We start from the raw sequence: 23,638 nt of genomic DNA on the forward strand, positions 1-23,638 counted from the left end.
GAGAAAGCGTCATGATGAATACAGGTGGACGTCTGGCCGGCCGAGATCAACTCTATAACGGTGTTCATCTGGCTAAAAAAGCGCCTTGGGCCTTCCCGGTACCGGTTTGGAAATACCTGCAAGGTGAATCGCGCTAGGGCATAGCTGCCAACACTCCAGTTTTTCCCAGCTTTCTCCCGTATTTTAGACTCTTCTCCTGCCGCCCTCCCGTTTTGTCTTTTCTCCCGGGAATCTCCCGTAATTTACAAGCCCCAATTTTGTTTGTTAATAATATTGAGAAACGCACAATAACAAAGATTTTATTTTGAAAGCTGAGAGCGGAAGCCGCCGCAGCTCCGTTAGTTGAACAGAAGCTGAAACACACGGCGAAATGTTTAACTGTAAATAAAAGTGCACATTTCCCAGTCTGTGTCAGACAATGCCGAGTTTACTGGCTAATTATTAAAAACCTGGATGTGTTGTAAATCTTAACCCGCTCGGCAGGCATATCCCCGCACATCTTCTGCTGCTTCCCACCACAAAAATCTCCTAGATTTTACTACTCAAATGTTGTCAGGTATGCGCCAGGGATTATCATGACACAAAATACAAGAATAAATGTGGCATCTAAGGTTTAGATGGCACACATTGCTTGTCATTAAGCAGTAGATGCAGTGTTGTCTCTGTTGTGTAACTTAACAGCATGGTAAACTCGTTTTCCAGTGTATGGCAGCGGACAAAGTGGACAGATGTCGGATTTGAACCAGCCTCTGTATCGCTGCGGCAACCAAACGCTCTCCATCAGGTTTTCACGGATCCGACACTCGGATCTGTATCTGAAAGGTGAGTCTGATTTATATGCACCGTCTCGACAAAAAACACAGTGGACCCCTTAAACTAACCTTTTTGATCTGCTTCTCAGATGGAGTTGAAGTCAAGAGGTTGCTGTCGCTGCCTGGCCAGTGTCAAAGTTACATGCATACTTATGGGCCGTGGCTGCTGCTCAAGCTCTCCTATACAGGCTGCAATCTCACACAACAGGTGAGTTGTTGTTTGTTGTTTTTTTTTCCCCCAGTCTTTATTAAATGTGAATGTGCCCATTTACTTACACAGAGGCATCGAATGTTGTTAGATTTTCCAAACAAAACCCATTATTTGGTCCTAGCAGTTCCAAACCAATACCTTACAACTGGACCCTCCAAAGAATTAAAGAAATCCTTCAATCTGGCCAGTTTGCAGCATTCGACGAAGCTGCGGTGTACAGCCAGTGAGGGTCCAGTTTTGCAAGGGCTGATGTCTCCACAGGTTAGCTGTTAAGTTAACCAATTTCTTGCACACCTGATCCAATTACCGCTCGTGCACCTTCATGCACGCCCTGTTCAGGTAGATCTGTCTCAACCAATCAGCATGAAGCCCCTAAATGGATCAGGTGTGAGTAAAGCTGGAATAAAAACCTGCAGGACAGAGGTTCCTTGAGGACTGGGCTGGGCACCACTGTTAGAAGAAATCTGTAAATATGTCTAGATTTTAACTCACTATTCTGTGCTTGTATAGTCATCTGAGAGTTTACATCTGCACATGCAAGAAAACAAGGAAATTAGCAGTAGATGTCAAAGTTGGTACCACATGAGGCTATGTAGTTCATTCTTGTGGCTTTGTGCAGATGAAGCACTGAGAAGTACCGACCTACCACATATTGGATTAATCCCACTAATACATGTAAACATGTCATCAGATTTCCCAACTTGGCCTGGAGCCTGTACCATAAAACTGGATTAACATACCCGGGGTTTCCCTTAGTTATCCGGCTTCACTTAACCAGACATCCGCAATCCTGATTTTCGGTACCATAAAGCCGGTTATCAACTCGCTAATTCAACCCAGGGTTTTCCAATCCATATCTGTGCACGCTCACATAAAAGGGCGGTGTTTGCATGACCAATTGCAGACAAGGAAAAATCCACCCGTGCCACATACTTTATGACAGAGGAGCAGACAATAATCTTAAATAAATATGAGGAATATAAATCCATCAGAGTAGATCTGATTACAGTAACATTTGTGTGTTCAATAAATTAATGTGTCTCCCACTCAGCCATACAGTCCTGCAGAGGAACTGGCCCTCTAACAGTGAGGTCGACCCTTGATGGAGGTCTGCCCTCAGTTTGAGTTTCGTCAGAATTGTCACTTTGATTCAACTGATTTTGATTTCATTTTATAAAGCATCTGATGCCTCGTGTTTATTCTGCTGGTTAAAATATTATTTCATTGTCACTTAAAGACTGTAAAACATTTGGCATCAACTCTCATGTGGACTTCTCAGGGCAGACACCCATACTAAATATGAGCAAACTACCTAAAGAAGCCCAGAGGCTGGCGTGTATTATCAGACTTTTATTTAACCCTCTGAATTAAATTCCCCTAATTTTCAAAAATATTTTTAAAAATCAGTACATCAGTCTTCAAGATCAATTTTTGGTTTGACAGTGTAGAGTCATGAGTAAAAAAAAAAAAACAAGAATTCCTCCTTCCACTTCTCTTCAAACTTGAAAAAATGTGCAAAAAACAGAGTTAAAATAAGAAGTCTAAGTAAAATGTATTAATTTTATGAAAGAAGAAGAAAGGGGAAAAAAATACTCAGCCTAACTTGGAAAAAAGGTGCACCTCGATCCACTGGGTTCTCATCAAATGGGCAGGCCATTTTCCAAGAGAATTGATTGGTCAGTAGGTGGGGCTTTTATACCTGCTGAGCTCATATCCTGAACTTAACCTGCTCCGGAGCAGGTTAGGTGTTCAGCGTATGTTACCATGGCAACATACCCCGATTAAAAAGTAAACCACCTTTATGATACAGAAAACTGAGGGCCCTGAAGTTACCTCGCTAAGCCGAAATCCAGCTTTATGGTACAGGCCTCTGGTTACTCACAGTATTCTGGCCTCTTGTGTGCATCTCAACCTGATATTTGGCTGGCAGTGCCATTGTGTCATTTGGGATTAAATGTCATACATAGCACAGATGTACTCCTAGGTTAGATGAAGGATAAATGAATAAAAGGAAACACAAAACCACCAATGTGAAAAGTGACTCTGACTGCAAGCCCCAGATCACATCACATAAATGTTTAGCAAACCATCTGACACTTTGCCATCTACAGAGCTGTGATATCACTATTGGAGCAAGACAGCCTTTAGTGTAACATTTGTTTGGATAATGCCAACTGCTGTTTAAGTTAAAATTACAAACATATTGTGACATCTTGGCAATGTAGGCTTTGGCGCAAGAAAAAATTCAACAAGGCCTTCTGTATGAAAGAATATTTTGAGTGTAATTCATGATTTAATGTTTCTCATTAAGACTCAGGATGGAAGAGAGTTTCACTCGTTGAAACTGCAGTACTTTGACCGGCTACTACAGAAGAATGTGACAAGTGCCGCCTCTTGTGTTACCGAGGTTGACGACATCATGGCACTCTCACAAATGACGCTGCCAATGGTTACTTGCAGTAAAAGAAATGTCACTGTAAAAATACCTCTTACAAGAAGACTTAGGAAGGTGAAAGTAATTGGTAAGCTTTGTATGAATGTATTAAATGTCCAGTTTGCTTTTATGAACTTACAAAGCACATTGTATTGTGTAAATTCATAGAATCACTGGGAATAATCAAACTGGATAACTGTTAGGGCTCTTTGTTTGGATGGTGTGGTGGTGTTCATAAACCTGGCATTTATTGATTAGATTTTTGTCATGAGTAAACCTAAATGACTAATTAAGGCCTTGTCACATTGGAAAGCTATGCAGGATTTTCACTGACTGTGAATTTGGGAGGAAATGCTGTAAACCTAACTACTGCAGTTGACACTTTATTATGCAGCCCAACATCCAAATCAGGCTTTTTGGGAAAAGATTTTACAAGTGTCAGTGGTCAGATGGCTGCAAATGAACCTTTAGATGGCAGTGGTGTGAATGAGATGCTGAAAACTCATCTGTAACATTACATATAAACCGGTTGATGTACTTCCAACCACTGTGCCCTCAGCAGATGCTGAAAAAAGATACTTTGTGAGACAAAGGAAAACGCCTGGTGCTGTATATGTGGAGATAGAGACATCGCTACCCATGGTAAGGACTAAAACACAAGTTCTTGTAAACACAACTTCTAAATTGTTCACTGGGAGTAACGAGCAACATCTTTACAGGAGTCCATCTTTCAGTTGGTTTATTTCAATGTGGACGATGAGCTTTGCACAATATTGGTGGCTTGTTCACCAAAAGCAGCACATAATACCAGACGGCATCGTGTCTCAAGAGCTTTAGAGGAACCTATATGGGACATGTGGGGCTTTGAGGACATTCCTGATAAACCTTTTGAGGAGACAGATGAGACAACACAAATGACAGCTAGCCCAGCTACTGCATTGAGCACCAAAACAGATTTGCCAAGTGCTGCTACAGGGGTGTTTGATTTGTGGGGATTTGAGGAAATTCCAGAAGGTCCATATACTGGCACCACTTCTGCAGCATCCAAAACAAAAAGCACTACTCGAGTGACAGCTAGCCCATCTACTGCATTGAGTGGCGCTACAAATTTGCCAACTGCTGCTACAGGAGAGTTTGATTTGTGGGGATTTGAAGAAATTCCAGAAGGTCCATATACTGGTGCCCCTGCCACCACGACTCCGGCGACTAAAACCATGACTCCAGCGACTAAAACCACAACTCCTGCAACTACTACTGCAACAACCACAAGGACCCCAGCGACCACAACTACTACTGCAACACCCACAACGACTGTGGCGACGACATCCAGGACTGCAGCGACCACCACACCTCCAGCGACTAAAACCACAACTGCAGCAACCACCACGACCCATGCAACTACAATTAAAACTCCAGTGACCACAACTACGGCCACAACCACTACTCCAGCGACCACAACCGCGACTCGAGCGACTACAACTGCGACTCCTGCAACCACAACTACTACTGCAGAAACCACCGCGACCCCAGCAACTACAACTCCAGCGACCACCACTACTGCTGCAGCGACCACCACTACTACTGCTGCAACCACGATGACCCAAGCAACTACAACTCTATTGACCACAACTACTGCCACAACCACGACTGCAGCGTCCACAACCACGACTCCCGCGACCACAACTACTACTGCAACAACCACCACAACCCCAGCAACTACCACGACAACTCCAGCGACCCCAGCAACTACCACGACAACTCCAGCGACCCCAACTACTGCTGCAATGACCACCATGACTCCAGCGACTACAACCACGACTCCAGCGACCACTACTACTGCAACAACTACCACGACAACTCCAGCGACCCCAACTACCACTGCAATGACCACCACGACTCCAGCGACCACAACCACGACTGCAGCGACCACGACTGCAGCGTCCACAACCACGACTCCCGCGACCACAACTACTACTGCAACAACCACCACAACCCCAGCAACTACCACGACAACTCCAGCGACCCCAGCAACTACCACGACAACTCCAGCGACCCCAACTACTGCTGCAATGACCACCATGACTCGAGCGACTACAACCACGACTACTGCAACAACCACCACGACCCCAGCAACTACCATGACAACTCCAGCGACCCCAACTACCGCTGCAATGACCACCACGACTCCAGCGACCACAACCACGACTGCAGCGACCACGACTGCAGCGACCACGACCACGACTGCAGCGACCACGACTCCCACGACCACAACTCCCGCGACCACAACTAATACTGCAACTACCATGACAACTCCAGCAACCCCAACTACTGCTGCAATGACCACGACTGCAGCGACCACGACTGCAGCGACAACTACTACTGCAACAACCACCATGACCCCAGCAACTACCACGACAACTCCAGCGACCCCTGCAATGACCACCACGACTGCAGCGACCACAACCACGACTGCAGCGACCACAACTGCGACTGCAACAACAACCATGACCCCAGCAACTACCACGACAACTCCAGCGACCCCTGCAATGACCACCACGACTGCAGCGACCACGACTCCCGCGACTACGACTCGCATGACTGCAACCACAACTCGAGTGACTACAACCACAACTCCCGCAACCACAGCCACAACTCCAGCGACCACGGCTGCAGCGACCACAACCACGGCTGCAGCGACCACAACTCCCGCAACCACAGCCACAACTCCAGTGACCACGACTGCAGGGACCACAACTACTGCTGCAATGACCACAACCATGACTGCAGCGACCACGACTCGCGTGACTGCAACCACAACTCCAGTGACTGCAACCACAACTCCCGCAACCACAGCCACAACTCCAGCGACCACGACTGCAGCGACCACGGCTGCAGCGACCACAACCACGGCTGCAGCGACTACAACCACAACTCCAGCGACTACAACCACAACTCCAGCGACCACGACTGCAACGACCACAACTACTGCTGCAACGACCACAACCATGACTGCAGCGACCACAACCACGACTGCAGCGACTATAACCACAACTCCCACAACTACAACTCCAGCGACCACAACTACTGCAACCACCACGACTCCCGCGACTACAACCGCGACTCCCGCGACTACAACCGCGACTCCCGCGACTACAACCGCGACTACAACCACGACTCCCGCGACTACAACCACGACTCCCGCGACTACAACCACGACTCCCGCGACCACAACTACGACTGCAACAACCACCACGAGTCCCACAACCACGACTCCCGCGACCACGACTCCCGCGACCGCAACCACGACGACGACCACGACTCCCGTGACGACGACCACGACTCCCGCGACGACGACCACGACTGCAGCGACCACGACTGCAGCGACCACGACTGCAGCGACCACGACTGCAGCGACCACGACTGCAGCGACCACAACCACGACTCCCGCGACGACCACCACGACTCCCGCGACGACCACCACGACTACTGCTGCAACCACAACTACTGCTGCAACAACCACCACAACTCCAGCGACTACAACTACTGCAACCATGACTCCCGCGACGACAACCACAACTCTCGCCACCACAACCACGACTCCCGCGGCAACGACCACAACTACTGCAACCACAACTACTGCTGCAACGACCACCACGACTCCAGCGACTACAACTACTGCAACCACGACTCCCGCGACTACAACCACGACTCCCGCGACTACAACCACGACTGCAGTGACCACCACCACGACTGCAGCGACCACAACCACGACTGCAGCGACGACCACCACGACTGCAGCGACGACCACCACGACTGCAGCGACGACCACCACGACTCCCGCGACCACAACTACTGCTGCGACCACAACTACTGCTGCAACAACCACCACAACTCCAGCGACTACAACTACTGCAACCACGACTCCCGCGACTACAACCACGACTCCCGCGACTACAACCACGACTCCCGCGACTACAACCACGACTCCCGCGACTACAACCACAACTCCCGCGACTACAACCACGACTCCCGCGACGACCACCACGACTGCAGCGACGACCACCACGACTGCAGCGACGACCACCACGACTGCAGCGACGACCGCCACGACTGCAGCGACGACCACCACGACTGCAGCGACGACCACCACGACTCCCGCGACGACCACCACGACTCCCGCGACCACAACTACTGCTGCGACCACAACTACTGTTGCAACAACCACCACGACTCCAGCGACTACAACCACGACTCCCGCGACTACAACCACGACTCCCGCGACTACAACCACGACTGCAGCGACCACCACCACGACTGCAGCGACCACAACCACGACTGCAGCGACCACAACCACGACTGCAGCGACCACAACCACGACTGCAGCGACCACAACTACTGCTGCGACCACAACTACTGCTGCAACAACCACCACAACTCCAGCGACTACAACTACTGCAACCACGACTCCCGCAACGACAACCACAACTCTCGCCACCACAACCACGACTCCCGCGGCAACGACCACAACTACAACTCCCGCGACCACAACTACTGCAACCACCACTACTGTTGCAACGACCACCACAACTCCCGCGACTACAACCACGACTCCCGCGACTACAACCACGACTCCCGCGACTACAACCACGACTGCAGCGACCACCACCACGACTCCCGCGACGACCACCACAACTCCCGGAACCACAACCACGACTGCAGCGACCACAACCACGACTGCAGCGACCACAACCACGACTGCAGCGACCACAACCACTGCAACCACCACGACTGCAGCGACCACAACCACAACTCCTGCAACCACAACTACCGCGACGACAACCACTGCTGCCGCGACAACCACCACGACTCCCGCGACGACAACCACCACGACTCCCGCGACGACAACCACCACGACTCCCGCGACGACAACCACCACGACTCCCGCAACCACAACCACCACGACTCCAGCCACTACAACCACCACGACTCCCGCAACCACAACTACTACTGCAACCACCACATAAATTCAACACCTACATTTAGCACCGTCTGTTCCAACACCTGCAACATCAATCATGTTGATAGTGACTACTTCTCCCATCCAAGCAGCTCTAGCACTGCCAGCTTTCACTGCCATTCTGGCAGTCCCAGTGCTGCCTCAGGTGCGACCACCAATCCAGGAATTCAAACGAAAGCTTCCAGAGCTCCTAATGCCACCATATCATCTGTAACGGAAGCTCAGTTCACCACTCCAGTGGTTTCAACTCCACAATTGTTTTTCATTTTTCAAATAAATGCTGTGCTACATCAGAATATTCAAGTGTAATTTCTTCTTTGGAAATGTCTTGCATGTTTCACCTAGTGGCCAATAGCACACTTGACATATTATCTTGACTTGTCATTACACCTGTAGGTTTTAGGTGCAAATTTGAGTCCACCTCCATTTTCAGTTTTTCATCGGTAGTGTCTTAGGTGTTGGGAGGGTTTTTGGCCCCTTATACATCTAGTGAGTACATGATAGAACACAGCATTGTGCTATGCTGTGTAAGTCTTGCAACCTGTCAGCTCATCTCATTTCCTAAGAATTGGACTCAAGAGGACACACTAACAAAGTTCCTGTCATATTGAATGTCATAGGAAGAATATTGAAACACTTGATCCACAAGAATTTCTTCCTGCAGAGCAGGCTGACTTGGTCTTTTTAACCAGTTTAACCAGTGCTGTTGATAGTGTTTTAGCTGGAATGCATAACACTGTTGCAGAGCATGGGGTGATTAAGGATACTGTCAATGGGGATGCTAATATCATCCAGTCAAACATGTCTGAAAAGCAGTCATGCAGTGTGTTGGCAAACTTGCCAAGCAGTAGCACTGCTAACTTAACAGCATTTAATACAAGTAAACCTGACCAAAATCAACCCAAAAACTAGGTTCTTTAATTCTAAGCAATAGAGATCAACATGAAGAAAAATGTTTAAAAAGGAGCTTCATGGACTCATTGTTTAGTTCAAGGTGCTCTTTGGAGAGTGATATATGTAGTGCAAAGAACAGAAAAATTCCAAGGCCCTCTCTTATAAACAGTAAAATGCCTTTATTTGACTGGAATTGTCAAAGTGACATACTAAAAACCGCTCTGACGAGTTTCGGCTTCAAGCCTTCATTTCATGAAGCCTTCATGCATTTTACTGTTTATAAGAGTGCCTTGGAATTTTTCTGTTTTTTGCAGAGATCAACATGACAACATAAATTGATCAACATAAATTGTGGAGGTGGACAACCAAACATGCACGTTTAAAATTTGGATACTAAAATGATGCTGTGTCCCAGGTTGCACAAAGTTTGGGAGTCTTGCCAAACCTTTAGTTTCCCCACTGAAATGTACAATAATTAATCTGGTGGGATTCCTGACTGTAAAAAAAAATGCATACAATTAATCTGGTGGGATATATTTCAAGGTAAAACAACATTAATATTCAGTATCAAACTGCTTCATCACACGCTAAACAGATGTGGGAGAGACTAAATTGACAGACCTGACATGCATACCCACCCTACTGGCTTCTGACTGATTAGTATTCATTGCCTTTGGTTAATGCAAGTGTTGGGTTTGGGTGAAGCTTAGGGTTAACCAATCTAACCAATCAGACTTCCTTCAATATGAACGTCCAATATGTCAAATTAGTCTCTCACAAACAGGCAAGATATACCATGGGTATCTTACCCTCTTTGCATGGTCTAGTTAGAAGCTAGTATGACAACCAGTACAAAAAAAATTTAGTCTCTCCCAGATTTTGTGGATTTTATACAGACCCAAACTGAACTGAGTAGAACAGCATCAGTTTCTACAGTACTAACAGGCCAACTGGCAGCCATCTTCAGGGAGCCTATCAAACAATTTTATTGACACTTTGGTGGTGACAAACCAAATGTTATTAATTGGACATATCTGCATGTGATATGAATTACACTATTCAATTTTTGCCACAAATTTAAATTTTGTCTATGGTTTGACATTGTAAAGCAAGCCTCCTGGGGGCAACAAGTGCAGGGGTGCACTGAAAACACATGTTAAATATTTATTACTATCTTCCAAACAGAAAGTCATAAAGACATGCTGTGATGTGCCAAAGCAGCTACACAACCAGAGCTCTCTGTTTGTATTCCACTGTCCCTTTTCCAAATGGCAGCAGCCTGTGCAAAGAGCTCTAGCAGACCAACTTTGATAGATCTGCAGCAGGTTTTGCCACTGTTAATGATTGTGATCAGTTTCTCTTACATAACCCCAAACATGACGACATCGCCACACCAACACCAGTATTGCTTCAAGTTCAGAGCCCATCACAACAAACAGAGCTCAGAGAGTGAGTCATATGTATGAAGATTATTCTAGTTAAAAAGGTTTATGTAATTAAAAAGGTAGAATAACATTCTTTCTCCAGCTAGTGCTGCTCAGGTACTGTCTAGATGATTGGACCTGTTTGGGTTATGCTCATACAAATGAATTCTGTGAATCCTTATAATGGTTCTGGTGGTTCTGGTGGTGGAAAAAAAGTTATCGGACACCCCATGCATTTGTGAAATATTGCATTAAGATTCACTCTTAGGTCTTCAAGTGCAATTTCTTTTAGTACAGTCACAGCCAAAATACTAAACAAATCCTTAAAAAGCCATTAAAAACTTAAAATTGATTTGTTCCATAAAAATACATAAGATATTTTGAGTATTGGGTCATTTTGGTACCAGTGATGAAGGTCGTTCTTTTTATTAAAAGACACAATTTTTGTTGCCAAGCTTCGTGTAAAACAAGGAAAACAAGGAACCTAACGCAGGAAACATGCTTGAAGATAAAGATTCTCAGCCAGGAATGGTACAGCTGCCGCCCGGTAGCCAGGAAGTGCAGATGCAGTCCTTCAGCAGTTGGATAAACTCTGCAGAAATACAGACGAACCAACAGCTTGGAAGACAAACCAAGATCTGGGCGTCCAAGGGTTTCTTCAGCAAGAAATGACTGCATCCTAATCGGCATGTTCAGGCAAAACCGCCGAATGACATCACAGGAGCTTCAGCAGCAGTGGTCAAACCAAACTGGTGTCCAGTGTTCCACCCACACTGTGCATGGCCGACTTTTAGATCATGGCTTAAGGTCCTACAAGGTTATCAAGAAGCCCCTGATCAATGAGAGACAGAGGCTAGCCTGGCGCTGTTGGGCCCAGGCACACAAAAACTGGACAGCCAGGAATTGGAAGAAGATTCTGTGGTCAGAAGAATTTGTCAAGAATTTAGTTTTGTTAGTTTTTCTTGTAAACAATAAACAAAAAAATATAATTTGTATTTGTTTGTATCTGTCTAATGCAGCCACACCTTTTGAAATGCAAAAAGATTTTTCCACAAATATTTCATGATAATATTTGAGATTGAGTAAAATTTTAAGGGTGTCTGAAAACTTTTTTCCACCACTCTATCTATCTATCTATCTATCTATCTATCTATCTATCTATCTATCTATCTATCTATCTATCTATCTATCTATATATATATATATATATACACTACCAGTCAAAAGTTTGGACACACCTTCTCATTCAATGTTTTTTCTTTAATTTTACTACTTTCTACATCATAGATACATACTGAAGACATCAAATATATAAAGCAAGATATATGGAATTATGTAGCAAAAAAAAAAAAAGTTAAATAACTCTAAATATGTTTTATATTTTAGTTTCCTCAAAGAAGCCACCCTTTGCTTTGTTGACAGCGCTGGAAATCCTTGGCCTTCTTTCAGTGAGCTTCATGATGTAGTCACCTGAAATGGTTTTCACTTCACGGGTGTGCCTTGTCAGGGTTCATTTGTGGAATTTCTTGCCTTAATGGGGTTCGGGCCATCAGTTGTGTTGTGCAGAAGTCAGGTTGGTACACAGCTGACAGCCCTATTTGACAACTGTTAGAATTCATATTATGGCAAGAACCAATCAGCTAAGTAAAGAGAAATGACAGTCCATCATTACTTTAAGAACTGAAAGTCAGTCAGTCCGGAAAATTGCAAAAACTTTGAATGTGTCCCCAAGTGCAGTTGCAAAAACCATCAAGCGCTACGACGAAACTGGCTCACATGAGGACCGCCCCAGGAAAGGAAGACCAAGAGTCACCTCTGCTGCTGAGGACAAGTTCATCTGAGTCACCAGCCTCAGAAATCGCAAGTTAACTCTGCCACACAGAGTTCTAGTGGCAGACACATCTCTACATCAACTGTGCAGAGGAGACTACGCGAATCAGGCCTTTATGGTCAAATAGGTGCTAAGAAACCACTACTAAGGAAAAGCAACAAGCAGAAGAGATTTGTTTGGGCCAAGAAACACAAGGAATGGACATTCCTTGTGTGAAACAAAGTGGAAATCTGTGCTTTGGTCTGATGAGTCCAAATTTGAGATCTTTGGTTCCACCCATCGTGTCTTTGTGTGACGCCGAAAAGGTGAACTGATGGTCTCTACATGCATGGTTCCTACCGTAAAGCATGGAGGAGGAGGTGTGATGGTGTGGGGGTGCTTTGCTGGTGACACTGTTGGGGATTTATTCAAAATTGAAGGCACACTGAACCAGCATGGCTACCATAGCATCCTGCAGCAACATGCTATCCCATCCGGTTTGCGTTCAGTTGGACCATCATTTATTTTCCAATAGGACAATGACCCCAAACACACCTCCAGGCTGTGTAAGGGCTATTTGACCAAGAAGGAGAGTGATGGATTGCTGCACCAGATGACCAGGCCTCCACAGTCACCTGGCCTAAACCCAATCGAGATGTTTTGGGATGAGATGGACCACAGAGTGAAGGCAAAAGGGCCAACAAATGCTCAGCATCTCTGGAAACTCCATCAAGACTGTTGGAAAACCATTTCAGGTGACCACCTCATGAAGAGAATGCCAAGAGTGTGCAAAGCAGTAATCAAAGCAAAGGGTGGCTATTTTGAAGAATCTAAAATATGAAACATGTTTTGAGTTATTTCACACTTTTGTTTACTACATAATGCCATATGTGTTCATTTATAGTTTTGATGCCTTCAGTGAGAATCTACAATGTAAATACTCATGAAAATAAAGAAAAAACATTAAATGAGAAGGTATGTCCAAACTTTTGACTGGTTGTGTGTGTGTGTGTGTGTGTATAGATATACAGTGGTATGCAAAAGTTTGGGCACCCCTTAGGAAAATAACTGCATCAGTTTGTCACTTGCTGAGCTTTTGAAGCAGCAACTTCATTTTAACATATGTTATACCTTATGGAAACAGAAACATCTCAGTAGTGAAATAATTTTTATTGGTCCAACAGAAACATTTTTATGTGCATTTAAACAAAAATAGGCATGTGCATAAATTTGGGCACTCCAAAGACATAATTCCATTAATATTTAGTAGAGCCTCCTTTTGCTGCAATAACAGCCTGTAGACGCCTCCTATAGCCACAGACAGTCCCTGAAGTCTGGCAGGTGGTATTTTGGGCCATTCCTCCATACAAAACGTTCAGTCAGGTCTTTTGGCTTCCTTGCGTAGACAGCCTGCTTTAAATCAATCCATACATTTTCAATGATGTTAAGGTCTGGGGACAGTGAACAGTGCTTAGGATCATTGTCCTGCTGAAAAATCCAACCCCAGCATAGCTTCAACTTTGTGACTGGCTCTTGAACATTCTTGTCAAGAATTTGCCACTTAACCAGACATCCGCAATCCGGATTTTCGGTACCATAAAGCCGGTTATCAACTCGCTAATTCAACCCAGGGTTTTCCAATCTAGATCTGTGCGCGCTCACATAAAAGGGCGGTGTTTGCTACATACGACCAGTCGCAAACAAGGAAAAATCCACCCGTGCTGCATACTTTACGACGGAGGAGCAGACAGTAATCTTAAATAAATACGAGGAATATAAATCCATCATCCAGACAAAAAGTAACACAGTTGCAGCTGCCAAGATCCGCAAGGAATGCTGGCAAAAAATTGCCGACTGTGTCAATGCCTAAATTAGTGCGATTATAATATTACTTCCCCCACCATGACGGCACGAGTAGCCTAGATCTGACTACAGAAACATTTGTGTGTTCAGTAAATTAATGTCTTCCACTCATCCATACACTCCTGCAGAAGAACTGGCCCTCTCTAACAGTGAGGGTCGACCCTTGATGGAGGTCTGCCTTCAATTTTGAGTTTCGTCAGAAAATAAGGAGCCCAGGGGCTCCTTATTTTATCAGACTTTTATTTAACCCTCTGAATTAAATTCCCCTTATTTATTTTCAAAAATATTTTTAAAATCATTTCATCAGTCTACAAGATCAATTTTTGGTTGGACAGTGTAGAGTCATGAGTAAAACAAAAACAAAACAAAACAAAAAAAAAACAAGAATTCCTTCTTCTCTTCAAACTTGAAAAAAAATGTGAGAGAAAAACAGAATTAAAAATAAGAAGTCTAAGTAAAATGTATTAATTTTATAAAAGAAGAAGGAGAAAGGGAAAAAAAATACTAACTTGGAAAAAAGATCCACTATCCCTGCGTTCCAATACCCATACTACCATACTATTTAGTAGGGAAAAAAAGAATTAGTATGTCCCAATACATACTAAACTACATACTTTGTAAGGGCAGCTGCAGTACATACTAAAAGTAAAAAGTATAAGTATGCGATTTGGAACGCAGGGTAGGTTCTCATCAAATGGGCAGGCCATTTTCCAAGAGAATTGATTGGTCAGTAGGTGGGGCTTTTATAGTGGCTAAGCTCTTATCCTGAACTTAACCTGCTCCAGAGCAGGTTAGGTGTTCAGTGTATGTTACCACGGCAACATACCCTGATAAAAAGTAAACCACCTTTATGGTACAGAAAACCCAGGGTTAACCTTGACGTTACCTCACTAAGCCGAAATCCAGCTTTATGGTATAGCAAGGCCGTAACGCCCATATACATTGAGAGGTGCAAGTCTCCCCCAATGTTCAGGCACTCCAAAAATGCTTCTGTATGTCTGATATAAAATGTTGCAGTATCTGTGGGAGAGGAAAATTGTTAAAAGTGATAATGGCACCTAATTACTCATTTCATACACCAAGCATGCTGTGATTTATCCTCTAGAGAGAACTGGAAACCAGATTACACTTTAGAATGCTGAGTCCCTCTTCAAGTCAGAACCATGTTGCTTCCCAATCTGAGTCAATATATCTGCATTGCTCCAGAGGTATGTACCCTCCCCCTCTTTATTTGGAGAATCTGTTCCTATTCCCCAAACGAAGATTTCTCTTGATTTTGAAGACACCATTATCTTTCCTTTAGCACAACCTTTAGGCCATTTTAGGCCAAAAAGTCAGTTTGGCAGATTAATATAAACTGGTGACCTTATGACCTTTCCTCTAGCACCACCCGCAGGGCAAAATACATAAACCCCTTTCCTCCACTACCTACACTTAACAAACATACACCAGGTCAGTGGGGCAATTATCTACATGAATGACTGAGTTATATTCCTAAACCCAACACTGAAGATTTGTTTCATAGATTCAAATCACTATCACCAGAATAGTGTTCTGGCCAAGTATTGTACTTTATATTATCCTACTGCATATTTAAAAAAAATCTGCTACCTGCATCAGTGATTATTATTGCACATGTTTTTCCTGTTTAAAATTCATGACACAATTTTGCATTGGTGCTTTTAAAATTCATGAAATAGGTGATAAAATTACTCATCCTTTCCAGTTGCTGAAAATTGCTCCACAGAATCATAAGGTGCTTTCCTGTGGTGTGGCTTCGGTGTTATTGCCCAATCATCCCACTCTGGCTGGCACTTTTTTCTTGTATTTCTGGGTATTCAACAAGGTAAATATCCCTGCCTGTCCTGTGAACCGGGCCTTCAAAAAGACTCTATAGTAAGAGCTGTTAGACTCAACAGTGTGGTAGTCTTCATTACACAATGCTGAATATTTTGTGCCTGTTAAATACCCTTTAAGTGCATGAAGTGTGTGTTGTGTTTTTCTCCTGTTAAAGGGAGGCTGTTGGCTCTCTGGCATTAAAGTCACTACTGCTCACCATATTGCAGTTGCCAGGGATGATACTAGACTGTCTTTACCAGATATTTAAGGGTGAGGCCAGTCATAAAAAATTAGATTTGATGGGTTGTTTGGTCAATTTGTATTCTCCAGCCTTCATCTTGTATTTCAGTGTTTGGGATGCTCTATGAAATTCCACAGCCAAAAAGGAATTTTTCATGGCTAGTCATCTTAATATTTCTATTCACCGGCTTTGTGTCAGTCATTGTTTGTGGCATTTTTCAGTTTGATAGCTGAATAATATGCATTTTAAGAATATTGTAACCATGATCCATCATCATAGCATTTATGATGATGAGGAATGTTTACAAGAAGGTGCAGTGGACATTTTCCAAAATAGGGAAGTGCTTTCACATTTCTGAGTTGTTGATAACGTGATCAATTTTGCCCACTGGGTGGTGCTATTAGGCCATCTGGCAGATGTGTTCCTATTTTGCAAACCAGCTGGTGTTGGCACACCATATAAACCCCAGGCTTTAACCTATCATAGTTCATTATGAATGGAGTTCACTTGTTCATGCTTTCCTTCCTAGGGATATTGTCATTCAGCTTTCTCTCTGGGAACATCAGAAGGCCAAATAAAATATTATCAAGCAGCCATTCATGTAAATTGTGGGGTAAGACTAATGCCAGCAGAGACTGTATCAGAAGTGCAACCCTCTTATATTTGCACAATGTCTTAATGAAAATGGACTGGTCTCATTTCAATCCCTAAGGCAACAATATGGCTTACCATACTCCCACTTCTTTAGATATCTGCAAATGAGCAGTTACATACAAAATAGTAAAATTGGTAAAAAGACGAGCAAAGACCTTCACCCACTCGTACAATTCTTGGTAAAAAACTACAGTAGCATTAGAGTTCCACACCAGATCTCAACCATATATGGTATGTTAGAAAATAGAGATAAGCAACTGGAAATAACCTCAAAACTGACCTTGACCTTAACAGAGGTGGTGCACATCAACAATTTTATAACTTTGGCCAAAGCCTAGTTTACTGATTTATGTGAGTGTTATTATTTGTTATTATGTTATTTAGTCGATCATTGTTGACTTTTAAGATGTTATTTTTAACCAGGGTACTCAGTATCAAGGACAGATAAAAATAAGTATTATTGGTATGTTCAGTTCAATTCAACATTATAACTGCATGTATGTGTTACTTTGTTTTGCCTTGTTTTATTTATTTTCTTGATTTCATAAGCTATTTGTTTTGGGGTGCTATTCTAATGCACCACCTTCCTGTTTTTTATACAGTGAAACACTTTGTGAACTGTGTTTTATAAGTGCTATACACATGAAGTTACTATTTATATATAAATGTGTACCATCTAAGGAACAATAATAACACATTACACCCTCTTCAGTTTATGGTCAAGCCACAGGACGTGGACATGCTATAACTTTATAGGACTTGACCTTGAGCACAACACTAGCAACTCCTCTCAGGTTAGGCAGTGAGGCCTCATTTTCAGGAGGGATGAACTGGAAATCTCTCAGCAAGTAGGCAGTGAACAGAAAGAGCTCCATTTTGGCAACAGACTCCCCCAGACACAGCCGAGCCCCTCCTCCAAAAGGCAGTAGTGCACGCATGGAGCCTCCCCCACCCTCCAGAAAGCGCTCTGAAAAAGAGAGTGGCTACTGTTAACTTTATTTGAACTCCGCTGAGCCAAGTGAATGGAATGCACTGCTCCCAACATTTCAGGAGCTACCTGGTTTGAAATGGTAGGGATCACTCCAAACTGCAGGATCGTGATGTGCTCCAAAAAGATTAGGAATGATCACAGTGTTCCGTGGGATGAAATAACCTGCAATGCTAAGCATGTGCAACACACACTGAATACAGGGTAACAGAGATTTTGTCGATAGATAGATAGATAGATAGATAGATAGATAGATAGATAGATAGATAGATAGATAGATAGATATTGCAACAATTTTCCAAATTAGAGCAAAAGAAACTTAACTTCAAAGTTTTTGACCTTGGTTTTAAATGGACTCAACAGGACCCAAGCATAACTTGATTCTTATATGATATAATATTCACAGTAAAAAACATTGGGAAAGCATGAGACCACACGAAACCTTTTAGGGCTGTGTGTCTGTGTCGGACTTGTAAATGCCCAAACCATCTCAAGGCCTGTGCTGCTCAAATTCTACACATAAGTAAATGATTCAGTTGTCTTTTCACTGCTGTTTTTGCAGCACAGCCGTTCAGAAACACTGCTTATTGTGGTTGTGCTGACCTGCTGTCTCTGATGGCTCTATGTGGCACTGCCAGTGGGGCTACAGGCCTGAGTCTGAGCACCTCATTGATCACAGCACATAGAACAGGAAGTCTATGTCTGTCACTATACTTGGGATAGCGTCCCTCCAGTACCTTGCACATCTCATTGTACACCTTGCACTGCACCTAAAGATGAAAGCAAGAGGAGAGAGAAACCGTAACACACTGTGTGGTTTCTGCTAAATATACATTTTGCATAAAATATTTCTGTTATGTACTTTTGAAATGCATGTCATACCTCTGGTCTGTGCAAAAGGAAGGCCACAGTCCAGTTAAGCCAGGCAGCAGTGGTCTCTGTCCCCCCAATCAGAAGGTCCACCATGGCCATGTGGACGTGAGTATCTGTCAAGAGCTAAGGACAAACACAGAACGACAGAAGTCTGTGTTTCAAGAAAACGGATATGACCAGATGATGTTTTTAATTCAACATGTTTGAAACTTGAGGATGTTGATACGTATGGTAGTAGATTTGTAAGCCTAACAGTTTATACCTATCTTGCAGGAATCTAGCAATTATTTTCATACAGTCATACTAATTGGCATTCATGTGGATAAATATGAGTGGAGTGGAGGGTGAGTTTGAGCAGCCATTCTTAATGAAACAGCCATTTTCTTTCACTCTTGTGGCATGTAGCCTATATTCCTTTTTTATTTCAATTCCAACCTTAGTAATGTGTTGACCATTATAGCCTGCATGAAAGAACAAAGTAAAAACACATGGGGCGCAGTATCTAAGATGAGCTTTTTATAGTCCATTTTCAGAATATTGTAGTTTCACCACGGCAGACCCAAGTGAATATCATCTGCCATCACGTACTTACATAACCTAGTGTGAGTGCAGTCAGATTCCCTCAGCACCACGGTGGTCCTTTCCTAAGTCCTTATGAATTCTCCTTCACATCTTTCCTTGACCTCATGAGGTTTTCCATCAAGGTCAAGGAAAAGGGGTTAGGACAGGACATAGGATGTAATTTTGTTTACTCACTGACTATCATTAAAAGCCTTGTCTGCATGCCTGCTTGAGTGTCTGCATTTGGGGCCAACCTCTGAAACTTTGTAGTACTGATTCCTGTGCAAATCAAATACAGTTCTTGTCGACTTTCTCCTTGGTAATCACTTATGTGTCAAAATAGTACCTACCACTCCATGTGTTTTGCTGCGACATTTGTCAAGACCCTGGAGGATGGAGCTAGTGATGGTACTGTCAGATTTCTTGTCTTGTGACTATGCAGAAGACAGTGCAACAATTGGTTAAAAATTAATGTAGCAGATCTGAAACAGATAATTATATCTTAATTAAATTGGGGAGACATATTGCCAATATTTTCTGTTTGTTATTGCAAACTAACCTTGTAATTGTTCAGAAGTGTGCTTATGATATCATCTCTCCTGGCCACCTCTTTAAGGAGACGGGCAAACGGAGGACTGGGTAATTTCTTTGAGAAAAGAGAGCATCACATAACGTGAAAAACATTCTGAATGTGTATGTTAGTGTGTATGTTGTATTGTATAGTCTTTGTAATGAATATCTACTGACTCTGAGCAGTGGAAAGGAGTCCAGAGCAGAAATCCAGGCAGAGCCCCACAGAGCAACAATCTCATTCAGACAACTGTGCAAACGCTGCAGTTCCACTGAGCTCTTGTCATACTAGAGAGCACACAGGTTTACATTCTATGACATCCTTCCACTGAAAACCTCTGTCCACAAACATCATCATCACACAACACATTATGAATTTGGAGTAACTTTGTTTTTGTTTTGCTTTTTTATTGTATACATAATGCAAAGATGGGCAACAGTGACATTGCCCAGTTCCCAAAATTACCAGGTGACCCAGAGCATTCCACTGTCACACTGCCACATCTACGAAAACTTGAATTTTCTGCCTTCAATACTTTCCTTTTTATTTCCTCTGAGAGTACACAGAGCTGAGGGGAGGACAGATACTCACTTCTTTCCCAAAAGCCAGAGTGGTGATGACATTACTGGCTGCCACAGTGAAATCCTCAGAGAGATCTGCAGCACTACCTCCATAGCCCATCAAAACCTAAGCAGTAAAAGATTCCTTTTTAGCAGTGAATAATGTATAGTCAGTGTGACCATTTTAGATCTTTTCTAGTTTACTGACCACTCAAAGCACTTCACAGTTTTTGCCTCACATTCTCTCATTCAAACAGGCATTCACTCACTGATGGCAGAGGCTGCCATACAAGCTGCCAAGCTGCCCATCAGGAGTGGATAGGGGTTCAGGGTCTTGCTCAAGGACAAGACAAATGCTGTACCCCCTGAGCCATGGTGCCACCACCACCATTTTTTAGATGAGGCAATGTACTATGTACTTCTAGATGCTGAATTGCAATCTGCTCCCTCTCTTAGAGCACTGCCAGTGTCTTATACCCTGTACTGTACCTGTCGCAGGTGCAGTGCCTGTCTCTCTATTACACTGTGCAAAGATTGTTGGCAGCAGCGCTGCAAGGCACTATGGACAAGACGGCGGTGTGCCCTCCACTCCTCACTGTAGTTCCCCAGAGAAATGGAATATCCTCCTCCGGACACAATATTTCCTGGCAAAAGTATGTATTCATGTTGACAGGAAGAAGTTACGGACAACTACTATTGAACACAAAACAATAATCATCCTTCATAACACTGGAAAACATGGCATTGGAAGTTTGAGTCTTTTACCCATGTAGGAATGTGGTCTCCCAGCAAAGTCAGACCATTTCTTAACCAGTGCTTCTCTTATGACATCACTGCTGTTAAGCACAACCATGGCTGCAAAATACACAACATACAGATCTTCATACAGGCTTCAATACATCAGCCTTCTGAGTGCTAATGAGTAATGTACTATCTTTAACAATATAATAATTACATGAATTTTCTAAACTAAAGTCTAAACTTGCTTGTAATTTATTTTAGTATCTGACAATTACCATAGCCCTTTAGTAATTGTCGTTTTATATATTGTATGCTTGCTAATTGTCTGTTATGTCATGCTTCTTGTACCGCTGTTAGTTATTTCTCTGTAGTCTGCCATTCTTTTGCAACATCAACCTGCCAGGGACTACAGATGCAAAATAGCCTGATGGCTAAATCTGGTACATTTTATGCAATGCATGCGATCAATGTACATTGTCTCTTCTAAATAAACAAATACAAATACATTATCCCTCCTGTTATGATCACATTTTTGAACATCTTTTATGTTTGGGGTCAATTTGACCCCTGCAGTTTAAACTTCCACTAAATTATTATAACTAAAATTGTTATCAAAGTTTATGTGTCAAGTACTTTATGTTTCTTTGTTGATTACCTAAATAACCCTTTAAATAAAACATAACTCACCCTGCCCCCAGTTATACATCCAGTATTCCTATTACATGACAATGGAAAAATGTGCAAATCACCATAAAATCTCACTGATTGACCTAAAATTGGGAAGAAATATTAATTTTTGGTGTTTTAATGGCTTTATATTATTTCTAAGTACATATTTTTGTTATTTATAACCAATGCGTTACAAATTGTGTAAAGGACATTTAAAACATCATCATGTCAATTTCATCTTTACCCGGTAGTGCCCATTACATTAGGAACAGCCATTAAATATGAAGCAAAAAAAAAAAAAAATGATGTTAATCATTTATTTAGAGATGTTAAACATTGGCTGGGGTCAAATTGACCCCAAACATAATAGGAGGGTTAAACAAGCAAGTGAGATTCAAGAATTTTAAAATGGACTCATTACTTGTGTTGCCACATTTAAGACGGTAGATGCTTCCATAGCGTTGTGCCAGGTTGGTCAGATGAATAGGCAGGTGTTCATTTGTCAGATCCAGCATATTGCCCAGGAGGAAGAGGCTGGGAGGACCTGGGAGGGAAGGAGAAGAGGAGTGGGGAAGAAACTGATAGAGATATTGCAGTAGTCTAGATACTACATGGGAGAGTAAGGATAAAACAAAGACAAGGAGACAGAAAGAGAATGATTACTAATTAAGTCCAGTAGATCACTGATTGTATCAAGTAGTGTGCACAGTTGTCCATATGTTGAACATCTAACTGATTCATACCTGCCTGTGGTGTGATCTCCAATGAGCTAATAAAGCAACAAATATGGTTAAATAGGACTGAAAAGATAGCAAGTAGATATTTACCTGTAGACTTCCTTCCCTTGTGATCTTGCATAAATTTGTCTTTCCGTCCACAAATGCAAATCAATAACATCAAAAGCAGTACAACTACAAGCACAGCTCCCATACTGATCACTGACATTTCTGTTGGCATTCTGCGTGTTGCTGTTGTCCCACTTCAAAAAGCTGCTCATCACCCAGCTTTCCCCTTTTATAGTCTTCTCGTCCATGTCTTTTAGCATGCGTGCTCTTTATGTTTGTGTTTCATTGAAATCAAGGACAGCTAAATAATGTTTTGACCTGATAGGGGTCAAGATCTCTGATGCTGATATGAAAGCAATAAGAGGCAACTAGATAGGTGTATGTAAGAGGTAAATGTAGTTACTGAAATCTGGAGTTTGCAGTATTTACATACATATGAGGCCCACTTTACTGTTTTTTATTGTTGGAAGTTAGAGGGGGACAATGAAGAAGTTTTACAATCCACAGTTGTTATTGAATAGATTTACTGAAGGGCATGATAACATGTCATTTGACAGGCATGCTTGATATTGTTTGTCATGTAGAGAGAGAGGGGAAATGGGATGAGGGTGGTGAAACAGGGATTTTGGTGTTTTATTTTACTTTTACACAAAAAAGACCATACTTGAGACCCACTTCAGCCACATTTATT

The 23,638-nt window shown here is 43.1% G+C and overlaps 2 protein-coding genes across 2 annotated transcripts; one reads left to right on the forward strand and one right to left on the reverse strand.

The window, feature by feature from the left end:
- The first annotated feature begins 14 nt into the window (after positions 1 to 14).
- LOC115373616 (putative uncharacterized protein DDB_G0282133) lies at positions 15 to 8,783 on the forward strand. The gene is made up of 5 exons (XM_030072105.1): positions 15 to 123; positions 703 to 822; positions 902 to 1,020; positions 4,866 to 5,712; positions 6,010 to 8,783. Exons 1-5 carry the CDS (start codon positions 15 to 17, stop codon positions 8,781 to 8,783), a joined length of 3,969 nt encoding a protein of 1,322 aa, XP_029927965.1.
- Positions 8,784 to 17,918: 9,135 nt separating this feature from the next.
- Positions 17,919 to 23,119, reverse strand: cyp21a2 (cytochrome P450, family 21, subfamily A, polypeptide 2). Its single transcript, XM_030072106.1, has 12 exons — positions 22,990 to 23,119; positions 22,584 to 22,769; positions 21,518 to 21,607; positions 21,242 to 21,396; positions 20,784 to 20,879; positions 20,369 to 20,479; positions 20,181 to 20,267; positions 19,972 to 20,055; positions 19,070 to 19,183; positions 18,791 to 18,957; positions 18,257 to 18,360; positions 17,919 to 18,166 (listed from the first exon to the last, which is right to left on the reverse strand). The coding sequence occupies exons 1-12, from the start codon at positions 23,117 to 23,119 to the stop codon at positions 17,919 to 17,921; spliced, it is 1,572 nt and encodes a 523-aa protein (XP_029927966.1).
- Between the last annotated feature and the right edge of the window lie 519 nt (positions 23,120 to 23,638).

The sequence above is a fragment of the Myripristis murdjan genome, chromosome 16 (genome assembly GCF_902150065.1).
Source record: "Myripristis murdjan chromosome 16, fMyrMur1.1, whole genome shotgun sequence".
NCBI lineage: Eukaryota > Metazoa > Chordata > Actinopteri > Holocentriformes > Holocentridae > Myripristis > Myripristis murdjan.